Here is a 12435-nt window from a genome sequence, read left to right as displayed (position 1 = left end):
GCTAACTCTGCATTGTTTAAAAAAGCATTTCCTTTAACCATGTTTTAAGTTACCATATTGCACTTTGAGTAGCCCCTTATTCTTGTATTGTGAGAGCAATTCCTGACCTACCTTCTTTAGGCCATTCAAGTGTACAAAATAATGATTGTCCCATTTTATTCGTCTCCTTTCTAAAATAAAGAATCCCAGTCTTTTCCATTTCTCCAGCAGAGGTTATTTTTCCCCCCATGCCCCTAAATCATTCTCCCTAACCATCTCTGAACCCCTCTGAATCTGCTCTCTCTCTCTGGAGATGGGGTGCCCAGTACCGAACACAGCGCTCCAGATGGAGCTGCACCATTAGCTTTATATATAGGCATTCTCCTTTCTGTGTTAGTCTCAGGTTTGTTTACTCTGGCTACAGCTGCACCTCACACAGCTCTTCACTGAGCTGTCCACAATGATGCCTGGATCTCTTTCCTGTGTTACAGACTTATTGAGAACCCATAAATGAGCAGCTCAAATCAGTCCCTTCAGCGTGCCAATACTGTATTTAATCATCTGCCATCAGCTTGCTCATTCGCTTCGCTTGGTTACGTCCTCTGACTTTCCCCACGTTCTTCTCTGGCCCTGACTAACCTGAGTGTTCAGCGTGGTGTTCACAGGAGACATTTGCCACCTCACTGTTCACCCCTTCTCTCCCAGATCATTAACACCTATATCCTCAAGGCAGGGTCGGGTCATGCAGTGACCTAAGGAGAAGCAAGAAGACGGGGCTGACAGATATTTGGGGACAGCATCCCTCATCCTCAGGTCCTGGGGGAAATTCACAAGGGATTCCGAGTGGGGAGAACACTGCCTAAGGGCATTTGGCTGACATTGGATATTGTCACTGCAAATTTGGGGCTAGATGGGATCTTTGGTGAGTGGTTTCAGCACCTGCCTTGTCTTTCAGGAGTTATTTTGGGGAGAAGGTGGCCCTGTATTTTGTCTGGCTAGGCTGGTACACCCGCATCCTGTTCCCAGCTGCTGTGCTGGGCCCGCTTGTCTTCCTGTATGGGTGCTTTCATTTTGATTCCAGTCAGGTCAGGTAAGAGCATCGAGGGGACACTGTGCGTGCATGTCATGTCACGTGTCCAAATGTATGCATGAATGTGTGAATACGGGTGATCGCATCTCCTATACATGGCATCCAATTCTGGGGCCTGATCCTACGAGTTCTCTTTCTATCGAACTACCTCTGACTTCTATGGGAGCTCTGCATGGGCTTGCAGGGCCATTGACTTCCAGCAACAGCTCCACTTCATGGCTCACGTTCTACAGTCACGTGACTCCTGTGGACTTTATTGGGATGTGCACTGGCCCTTGTAAGGAATGGCATGTCTGCTTTGGAGAATGGGGACGTATTGCAGGCAGGGGGCAATAGATTGTCAAGTGTGTCCAGACTGCTAGCTACACCCCTGCATCTGGGTGTGACCAGCGGAGTGTGTATGAATATGCACCTGTGAGGAAGCTTGGCAAGGAGGAGACCTCACCTGGCACCACCAGGGCACTAATATCTGGTAGCTGCAATGTAGAGCTTTATTCCGTCCATTAGCGGTGAGTACCTGCTCTGCCTCTCCCTTGGCTGTTGACTGAGTGTGATGGCTGGAATGAGCACACGGCTGATGGGCTAGCAAAGCAATCCTCGTACTCCTTACTTTCTTTCCTGCTCCAGCAAAGAGATCTGTGAAGCCAACACCACCATCATGTGCCCGCTCTGCGACCAGAACTGCCCATTCTGGCAGCTGTCGGATACTTGCACCTATGCCAAGGTAAATCAATGCTCTCCAGAGAAACCTTCCATTTCTCCACTGGGCCCTTGTTTCCAATAGCTGCTGTGCCTATGCTGCCTCACGATACACCCAGCAGCACGCGGCCAGTATGGTCTCCCCCCCCACCCCCCCAACACACACAGGAAACGAGTCAGCTGCTGAAGGTGGCCGCAGGGAGATCCTGCATGTAAGACGGCAGAGAATTATGTCCAGTTCCGTTGTCCTGCCCGTGGGGTGGAGGCGTCCCAGGCTTTGGGTTGAGTCTTAAGAACTCCTGGTTTCTCCTCTTCTGCCTCCCACGATGTCCTGAGGGCCGTGGAGCACTGCTCTCCCAGGTGGGACGGGACACCATGCCGCTGCCACGGTCCCCGCAGCTCTCTGGTGCCTCCTGCGTCCTCTCCAGCCAGACTCCTCCCCTGTGCCCCTTTGTAATCCCTTCTTTCTCGGTCTCTCCTTTTCCAGGTCACTCACCTGTTTGACAACGAGGGGACGATTCTCTTTGCAGTGCTCATGGCTCTCTGGGGTAGGTTTCTGTCTCTCTGTGCATAGCACGAGGCTTTGAAGTGGGAATGGCTGCCAGCTCTAGCCTGATGTGGGTCTGGTGACAAACCGGGTTCCCACGCTGTTTATTCAGTACCTGCCAACATCCTCTCCGCCTGGCAGAGAGGTGTAACTTTACCAGGGGAAGGACTGGGATTGGGCAGTGTGTGAAGGGGAAGGGATAGGCACTGGTGAAGTTACGTGCGTTTGGGGATGGGTTTTGTACTCTAACTTTAGATCACTGGTTCAAATCCAGTTCTGGACGTTCCGCTGGGGAGTCTGGTTAGGGGCCTGTGTGAAATGAGTTTGGTGGCCCATCTGTCTATGGGTTTTCTCTGTACCCACCGTAGTAGCATCTGTGTATCTAATCTGGTTCCATTTCAGCTCTGAGGTTACCAACATATGCATTCCAAAAGCATTGCCACAGCTAGCACTAACTGGTATCCTCAAGACCTGACTTGGTTGTGGACACTGGAGAGGTGGAAGCTGCCCTAAGTCAGAGCAGTCCCTGGGGCTACTCCAAGCTATGCAGGGGCCCTCTTGGCCTCCAGAGCAGCCCAGAATTCCAGTATAAAACCACTCCTGTATCTCCATTCCTTCCCTCTCTCCTGCAAAGAACAGCACAGGATCTGGCCCATAATGTTTTGCAAGCAGCTTGTGTAGCAGAGAGACGAGACACTTGCCCCAGAACAGAGGTGAGGGGTAAACCACCCAGATGGATGGGAGTCTGTCAACTCTGGCTAGAAAATATACTATAGACTGGCCACCATGTCCTGGAAGTGCATTCAGACCCAGCTGTGATCCTTCTCCTGGATTGACCCTGTGGCTCCCAGCAGTAAACACCCCCTGTTTGGAGGGCTTTTCTGCAGAGGGCTCCAGGCTGCTTCCCTCCACGTTGGAGAACCTGGATGCTTAGCAGCGCCTCTCCTATCTGGCCTGCAGGAAAGGCATGTGCTCTTGTGACTGCTTCGTTAAGTCAATGTCTCCATGGGGCAGAGGAGTTTCTGCTGCTCTGACCACACTGTTCTGTGGTTTCACCTACAGCCACCGTGTTCCTGGAGCTGTGGAAGAGGAAAAGGGCTGAGGTGGTCAGTGACTGGGAACTGTACTGGTGGGATGAAGATGAGGTGAGAATAAGTCTCTCCTTTGCACTGTCTTCCTCTTTATAGATTTAAAGGCCAGAAAGGACCATCATGATCATCTAGTCCGATCTCCTGCACATCGCAGCCACAGAACCTCACCCACCCACTCCTGTCATAGATCCCTAACCTCTGGCTGGGTTACTGACATCCTCAAATAATGGTTTAAAGACTTCAAGTTACAGAGAATCCACCGTTTACACTAGTTTAAACCTGCAAGTGATCCATGCCCCATACTGCAGAGGAAGGTGAAAACCCCCCTACAGTCTCTGGCAATCTGACCTTGGGGAAAATTCTTTCCTGGTCCCATATATGGTGATCAGTTAGACCCTGAGTATGTGGGCAAGACCCACCAGTCAGACACCTGGGAAAGAATTCCCTGTAGTAACTCGGAGCCCTCCCCATCTAGTGTCCCATCAACAGCCATTGGAGATGTTTGCTGCTAGCAGTCGCAGATTGACTACATGCCATTGTAATCAATCTCATCATACCATCCCCTCCATAAATTTATCAAGCTCAGTCTTGAAGCCAGTTAGGTATTTTGCCCCCACTGCTTCCCTTGGGAGGCTGCTCCTGAGCTTCACTCCTCTGATGGTTAGAAACCTTTGTCTAATTTCAAGCCTAAACTTGTTGATGGCCAGTTTACCTCCACTGTGACAGGTTAGATCCCCTTGGGATGCCACCTGATGTACTGGGGTTTCGCTGAGGCCCTCCTCCTGCTCCACCAGCCTGGATTCCCTCTCCCTGTTTTGCTGAATTAGGCTCTCCGGCCTCTTGCAGCACACACAGAGGTAGGGCCACACTCCGCTGCAGACCCAGACTGAAAACAGCTCGGTGTGAGAGGATTCACCCAGTGTTCATGTGCACACCCAAAATAATACTGTCTTGCGCTGTACAGGAAGAGCTTCACAGCGCAGACTCAAAAAAATTCCCTCTCTCCCTCAATGTAAAGAGAGAGATGCATAACTTCTTTTCCCCCCAGTTAGGAATTGCACAAACTGGGTTTAATAATAAACAAAACAAAATTATTAACTATAAAAGGCAGGTTTTAAGTGAATATAAGAGATAACAAATAGGACAAAGCAGATTATTGAGCAAAGAAAACAAAATCTGCAAGCTAAGTTTAATATACTCAAGAAACAGGTTACAAAATGACAGGTTTCAGAGTAGCAACAGTGTTAGTCTGTATTCGCAAAAAGAAAAGGAGTACTTGTGGCACCTTAGAGACTAACCAATTTATTTGAGCATAAGCTTTCGTGAGCTACAGCTCACTTCATCGGATGCATACTGTGGAAAGTGTAGAAGATACTTTCCACAGTATGCATCCTATGAAGTGAGCTTTCCACAGTATGCATCCGATGAAGTGAGCTGTAGCTCACGAAAGCTTATATTCAAATAAATTGGTTAGTCTCTAAGGTGCCACTAGTACTCCTTTTCAGGTTACAAAATGTAATTTCTTATCCTAAATGTTGTTTTAGGCAGGTTGCAAAGTTTCTGTAGCTTAGAGTTCCAGACTGGACCCCTATCTCAGTCTGGACTCCCCCCTTGCCTTCCCTTCAGGTGTCTTTCACAGTCTTTACTCCGTTGTCTGCCTGTCCAAGAAGAAAGTCCCATTTGCCTTCCTCACCACCCTTAAATAAGATTTACGTAAGGCGGGAATCTTCTTGTTTCCCAAACTTGACCCACCCCCCTCTCCTTTTAGTGGAAAATTACTAGAAGTCCAAGATGATGTCTAAGTGTCAGGTGACAGGACCACCTGACCTACTAGTGTCACAGCTACAAGAAGGAGAGATTAGTATCTTCATAGTCTTGTTGTTTCTTCCTAATGGCCTATCAAGTCTGATGGCCTGTTGTCTGGTGGGTGTCTCCCAAATGCACGCCCAGCTGTAATTGTTACATAGTCCATATTCCTAACTTTAGATACAGAGCTGATACATGCCCACAAATTGGAGAATCACATTCAGTAAATCAGAACCTTTCCAATGATCTCTCACATGACCCATCTTGCATAAAACATCTTAGTTATGCCATATTCCCATCATAACAATATTTCTATGAAGAATATGGAGTGTAACGTCACATCCACGTTGACACTTTAACTTAAATAACTCCTCTCCCTCCCTGGTACTTACCCCTCTGATGTGTTTATAGAGAGCAATCCTATCTCCCCTCAGCCTTCTTTTGGTTAGACTAAACAAGCCAAGCTCTTTGAGTGTCCTCTCATAAGGTGGGTTTTCCATTCCTCGGATCATCCTAGTAGCCCTTCTCTGCACCTGTTCCAGTTTGAATGTATCCTTCTTAAAGATGGGAGACCAGACCTGCACACAGTAAACTTCACTCCCTCCCTGTGCCATTGTCTCCCTTGCCAGTAGGCAGGTGAATGCTGGGCTGTGTACAGGCATATGGAAAATTTCTGTTCCTACTGCTGCTAGTAAAGGCAATGCTGGGAGGACACTCACCCCTGCGATCCTAGCTGGTACTGCAGAGGGGGACCCTCACGCTGCAGGAATCTGAACTGGGATTATTGAGGCTCTGCTGTAGGAGAGGTGCCCCCAGATCTTCCTGTCTTTATTAGGAAAGGAGCGCAGGCCCCTGAAGTCCTTTCCCTGAAAGGGTTTTAGATGCAGGCTATGCATTAGGGCGCAGCACAGGAACTACTGTCACTCCTGTTTATAAAGACTGGGGTCAATCAGATCAGTCTGAAACATGCCTGTATGCATGATATAACCCACAGCCATTTCTAGGAATGTCCAATCCAGGCCAAGTTATGGAGACCCTGTGCTAGCCAGGCTGGGAGATGTCAGGCTTTGACATGCAGGCTACGTGAAGAAGCTACCTTAGGATCTGCTACAAGTCCTGTCCCTCTTCTGCCCTGCCAGAACATGTCCGGTTCATCGCATGCTTCCATCTCATTGACAGATGCGAGGCACTACACTGCCCCTGGCTTGCTTTTCCCTAGTGTATGGCTCTGATGCATATTCTTTTCCTCCCATCCCCAGGAGGAGCTGGCCTTGCAGCTGATCAATAACCCCGAGCATACCCTCAAGGAGTACCAGCACTCTTATATCCGCAGCACTATCCTGCTTCTCTTAGTCCTGCTTATGGTACGTGCTGTTGGCTCAGACACCTCCACGGGCTTGGGGATTTCGACAGCATTGAGCTATAAGCGTGAATGACACGGAAAGGCATTTGAGGGGGACAGGACCCTGAATAGCTTCAGGGGCCGGGGATGGACTGCAGAGCCTTTCAGCTCTAAGATGCCGAGTGGCTTCTGGCCCAGGGTGGTGGAGATTTCAAGTCCTCGCCGTTGTATGGCTGCTTGGCGGCCTATGTAGTGATCTCGGTCTGGTTCCTAAAACCCGCCCCCACAGATGAGTCTGCATTAACTGGCCCAGTCTCGGAGCGGGCATGGATTGAGTGGGCCTGCAGATCGTGCGTTCCTAGCCCGCTACTAGAGAGGAGTGAAGCCCATCTGCGGGGCAGTCACTCTGTGGAAAACGTGAACTGCGGCTGCATGTCCTCTGCCTGGTTTTTGGATGGGCGGGGGGCGCATTCAGTCTACAGGGCTGTCACTTGGGCACTAAACTCACACGGGGATGGCAGGGAGGCCGCCAGTTGCACGGAAAAGGCCAGTTTGTTTCCTGTGAGCTCACTGACACGGGCCAGCTGCCTGACATTCTGCCGTGCTGCGGCAGAGAGAGTCCCAGCACCCATCCCTTCCTACATGCTGTGCTACAGGGGAAATGGTGTAGGGAAAACCTATCCAGACTGTACACCTGGGGCAGGGGGTCAGTGGGGACAGAAACAGGATGGGTGACTATTATGCTACTCACAATGGCGGGGGGGCAGAGTCCACAATGGGAATGCCAGCAACATCGGACCATACATGCACGCACTTGTTCCTCCACCTCCACTGCTTGTCAATGTCCTCTGTATTAATCACTTCACTCCTCCCAGAAACTGTGCCGGGCACAGGCATTCCATCCTGCAGGCTGGGAGTGGGCACTAAGGGCCTGGATCTTGACCTGCAGCTGTTAAGCACACAGAACCCATCCTCTAGCTGCATTTAAGTCTTCCGCCCCCATGCACCCAGTTTGCTCAGTTTCCCCATCCACCTTCATTACCTGCCTCCCCTGCTCCTCCCATCTCTAATCCCCGCAAGAGCTCTGACGACATGCTGCCCTCCCAGATCACCGTGCTCATTGGCATCGCCCACGGTCTCGTCATCTACCGGGTGGTGGCCACTGTCGTCTTCACCCAAAGCAACTTCGAGTTCATCCGAGAACGGGCCAGCACCGTGGCGGTGATGACGGGGGCCGTGCTGCATTACATCACCATCATCATCATGACCAAGGTACGGAGCGCTGCGTGGTGGAAGCCCTCCTCGTTCTCCCACAATCAAACACCCTGCCCGTCCCTTCTCCCCTTTCACCCTCCCTCTCCTGTGTTGCAGGTGAACAGGCGTGTGGCGCTCTTTCTCTGTGACCTGGGTAAGGCAAAGCGCATGCTGTATTCACCCTGCATCTAGCATCCTCCAGCGCCGCTGGCTGGATTCATCCTGACCGTTGTTGGTGGAGCTCTAAAAGGGGCCTAGTCTCCCCATTGATGTCAATGGGCTTTTTCGCTCTGGCCCTCACAGCTGCTCGTACAGAACATCTTGAAATATGCTAACGCCACCTAGCTCCTGGACGGCCGAGGTTCTCGCCCTTTTTCTTTCTGAGGCCCCCCCCAGCATGCTATAAAAACTCCATGGCCCACCTGGACCGCAATAGCTGGTTTTCTGCATATAAAAGCCAGGGCCGGTGTTAGGGGGTTGCAAGCAGGGCAATTGCCCGGGGCCCAACGCCACAGGGCCCCCAGCAAAGCTACATGGCTCAGGCTTCACCTTTAGCCCCGGGTGGCGGGGCTCAGGGGCCTGGGCTTCCGCCCCAAGTGGTGGGGCTTTGGCTTTCTGCCCTGGGCCCCAGCGAGTCAGATGCTGGCCCTGCTTGGCCCCTGAAACCTGTTGGAGGCCCTCTGGGGGGTCCTGGACCCCTGGTTGAGAACCGCTGCTGTACTGCCCAGCAAAGAGCAGGGAATTGCCGCCACCACCACCACCTCTGTCCCCTAGGCAAATGAAGTGAGCCCTGGCCAGAACTCTAATGAGCACAGCAGGCCGGGAGCAAGTCCAGGGTCAAGGGTTTTCCGTTGGGAGGCCACTAGCATCAGATAGTTAAATAGAGGGACTCTCTGCTCCAGCCCCCATTCTGATCTCCGCTGCTACCAAGCCTCATGTAAAGAGAGGTGAGTCTGGCAGAGAGCCAAGAGCAGGGCTTCAGAGAGCCAAGGCAGCATGTCAGATTGCACCCCGACGTTAACGGGAAGCCAGGGCAGCTGCTGGAGAGCTGGTGAAATCGGTGCCTTCCCAGCTCTAGTTTGAGTGTAGCCCCGGCACAGCTGATTGCCGTAACAGAAGCCACAAGTACATGGATCGCTGTGTCAAAGTCCTGGGATTGCTGAGGTTTACTAGAACTTGGGCTACAAATCCAGGGGATCAGGTTCAGGTCCGGGGGAGTCTGGGTCACTAAAAGGCCCAAGTGCTTTGGAATGAAAGCACGACGGGCTGAAGGTGCCTGCCCAAGAAGTTTGGGGGCAGGGGGTGGCGGGCTCCTGCTGCTGTGACTAACCCACCCACCTGCGCTCCCGTTTCCAGAGACTCCGCGGACGTTCTCGGAGCGTGAGAACATCTTCACTGTGAAAATCTTCACCTTCCAGTTCTTCACCTACTTCTCCTCGCTGATCTACATCGCCTTCTTCCTGGGAAGGTGAGCCCTGGCCAGGTCCCCAGCTGGGGTCACTGGACACAGAAGGAGCTGTACCCATTCACCCCGGGCAGAGGTCTGCATTAGTACTGTAACACACAGCCAGGGCCAATCACCCTAGGGAGGCCCATAAAACCAGTCAGGTTTGCCTGGTGCTTCTAACCATTCGTTGCAGGGGGAGGGGATTGGCTGCTCTGGTGGCAGGGATAAAGAAGGCTGGTGCTGCTAGTGAGTGAGTGAGAGAGGGCTCCTGTAGCCTGACTTCCTGGATGTTGATTCTGTGGGTGAAATCTTGGCCCCCTGGAGGTCACTGGGAATTTTGCCATTGATTTCAATGGGGCCAGGATTTCACCCTTGTTTTTTGGGCTGGGGGTGTAGTTCTCCACCTCTCTCGGCTCGTCTTTCTCTCGGTTTCTGTCTGTCCCTCTCTTGCTGGGCTGGTGCGCTTGACTCCGCCTGTGTTTATCTCCCACCCCCTCTCTCTTTCAGTCTCTGTACCTGCCTCTCTCTCTCCCCTTTGGTGCCTCGGTGTCTGTCCCAGGGGGAGTCATTACCCTCCCAGCTCCCTGCTTACAGAGGGAGGTGCTAAGAGCATTAGCGTCAGGCCTATTTAACTCTGCACTCTCCTGGTCAGGATTAACGGCCGTCCTGGGAACTATGTGCGCGTAGCTGGCAAGTGGAGGCTGGAGGAGGTGAGTAAATTGTCCATAGTGCTCTAATGCCCTCTCTGCCCCTTCCCCACCCACATCCCTGGCACTGTCTCTGTTAAAATCATTGCTTCCTTCTACCCAGTACAACCCTTCCAATCACTCCAGGTTCTTCTTGGCCCATGTATCTAGCACCCAGCCCTTTGTCCCAAAGCCAGCCCATCTGATCCGCACAGTATAACTCTCTTCTCTTTGCAGTGCCACCCCAGTGGCTGCATCACTGATCTCTTTATCCAGATGGCCATCATAATGACCCTCAAGCAGACCCTGAGTAACTTGGTGGAGTACCTCACCCCGTAAGTCAGCACACCCTAGGCACTTAGGCCAGTAGGATGCGCTCACATGTCTGAACTGTACGTTTCTGCTTGCAGAAGCACTCTGCTCTGATTACAAACTTTAACTGGGATTCCCCCAGGCAGTGTCTGGGGAAAGCGAGTGTGAGGCCAGTTGCTGAGATAAGTTCAGTCAGCAAATTCTCTTCATGAGAATGAAATCTGTCTCTGGAGAAGGAAGTTGTAGTCTCTGAAGTAGATCCGGTCAGGGGACAGGAACAATACCGTGTGACAGTGTGCCTAATCACAGAGCCAGAATAGTGCATTCCGAATACAGACCCATGGACTGGAAGGTCCATACGCAGAGTTCAGCTCAGACCTCGTCACAAAAACGATTTGAGAAAAGAACAAATAAATCAAATGGGGCTTTGCGCCTGGACAAGTCAGACAGAAAAAGGGCTGAACTCACTAAATAAATTATTCCCCATGAAAAGCTTGGCCTAGCTCTACCTGGCACCTTGACCCGACTCTAAATATTCACTCCATTTTTCTTTTAAAAATAATTTTCTTTGACATTTGGAATGGCCCTCCGAGCTATTTAGTATGTTTGCCACTTCCTGAATTTTTAGGCCCCAACTTTACTTGTCTTGGGGAGCAGTTACACCAAAATAGCCCTGTTGCTTTTAGTAAGATTAGTCTCATGAGTACGTGCTCATCGATGTTGGAACGGGATTCACAGTCAGGCTGTAGGTAAACTACAGCTATTGGGCCATCTTATAGATGGAAACTGCCTTCTGCTATCAGTACGAATTCCCCCAATCACACCAGCAGAAGGTGTTTGAGAGAGAGGAAAGGGGAGAGTGTGTGTGTGAGACCCTACCACAGAACCAACCCACTGCTCAAGTCTCCATGTTGGTGTTCCAGAGGTGTTACCGTTGGCCCAGTGCAGGGAGCTGCTCTGGTAGCCCCCACACTTGGCTCTTTAGCATATATCCCTCACCCCTCTGCCTTTGTGTTACTGTCCCTGCAGCTGGCTAAAATTAAGGTTCCTAAAGTCGCTTGCCAACCCAACGAACAAAGACAAAGTTCACACAGAGAAAGGACCCCAGGACTCCTGCAAGGAGCAGTGGCTCAAGAACTACCAACTCAGCGAGGTCAATGTCTTCAGTTTGTTCGACGAGTTCTTGGAAATGAGTATGTGGCGCTCTGGGGTCACAGGTGTAACTAGTGGGCAGCAGGGAATGCCTTTGTTCTCCGGTGCTGTGTTCTGGGCACACGCCTGCCCATTCCCATTGCCTCTTCTCTTGGGGTCAGTTTTTCTCCAGGGGCAGCAGGTTTTAGCTGCTGCTTCAACCCAGGTTTCCTTGCACCCAGTACACAAAGGGTGTTCTGAATGCCCTGGAGCTGGGCGTGACCATGCTTCCTGCTTCGGGGTCCAGTTCCTGATGTTGGGGCTAAGGGGGTGTCATACCCTTGCAGCTAGCTGGACTGGGGCTCCTCTGAGAGAAACTGGCCACCCCTGTGACAGAGCAGTAATACCAAACGCCCATTCACATCCCTGGGAGTGGGGGCAGGTCCTAGGTCTCTGCTTGTGGAACGCAGTCAGGCTTGGTGACTCTGCATTCACCACTGAGGGAAAGGTGCAAGGGAACCAGTCCTGCAGCTCACCCAGTCTGTAGCCCATCCCTGTGCTAAGACTGCAGAGCCCAGGGAGAAATGGGCACAGACTGGGCAGATTCACTCACACACCTGCTAGGGGTCACTCACACATATCTTGCCCCAAGCAAGATCTGGCAGGTAACTGTGCGGCCTGGGAAGGATTTGTGCCTCAGGGACGGCCAATTCCTTTCCTGCCCTGTCCCGCCCTTGCTTCTGGTAGCATTTGGGTACTGGCTGTGACCACTAGCTACTACTCTCCCCTCTCCTCCCCCCATCCCTGTTCAGCTAAGGAGCCTGCACTTTGGGGAATGGGGGCAGAGTCCAGGTCTCACCCCTCTGGGATCACTCCTGCATGGATGGTGTTGGAGGAAGTAGAACTGGGCGTGAAGCTCCTGATTCTCTTCCCCCACCCGCCCCGCCCTTCTATGGCTACAGCCATGAAGTGAGCAGGTCACACGGAGGGCTAGAGGGGGAGTCTGACTCATCCTCTCACATTGCCATGCCAACATCCGGCTCTGAGGCAT

General features: G+C 51.8%; 1 protein-coding gene across 2 annotated transcripts in view; it reads left to right on the top strand.

Moving 5' to 3' along the window:
• ANO9 (anoctamin 9) overlaps positions 1–12435 on the top strand; it is a 41619-nt gene that overhangs the window by 18172 nt on the left and 11012 nt on the right. Inside the window, exons 9-19 of one of the 2 annotated variants that reach the window (XM_084630582.1) lie at positions 935–1069; positions 1697–1793; positions 2256–2316; positions 3378–3460; positions 6472–6576; positions 7662–7826; positions 7926–7962; positions 9165–9276; positions 9908–9965; positions 10179–10276; positions 11283–11446. In XM_084630582.1, coding sequence (XP_084486708.1) covers positions 935–1069; positions 1697–1793; positions 2256–2316; positions 3378–3460; positions 6472–6576; positions 7662–7826; positions 7926–7962; positions 9165–9276; positions 9908–9965; positions 10179–10276; positions 11283–11446 — 1115 coding nt within the window. Of the gene's footprint in view, positions 1–934; positions 1070–1696; positions 1794–2255; positions 2317–3377; positions 3461–6471; positions 6577–7661; positions 7963–9164; positions 9277–9907; positions 9966–10178; positions 10277–11282; positions 11447–12435 lie in introns of both variants that reach the window. The other variant, XM_084630581.1, reaches the window with a different exon arrangement.

This window comes from Lepidochelys olivacea (assembly GCF_965140295.1).
Source record: "Lepidochelys olivacea isolate rLepOli2 genome assembly, chromosome: 6".
Taxonomy (NCBI): Eukaryota; Metazoa; Chordata; order Testudines; family Cheloniidae; genus Lepidochelys; species Lepidochelys olivacea.
Note: the sequence above shows the minus strand (reverse complement) of the source record. Positions and strands in the feature narration are given on the sequence as shown.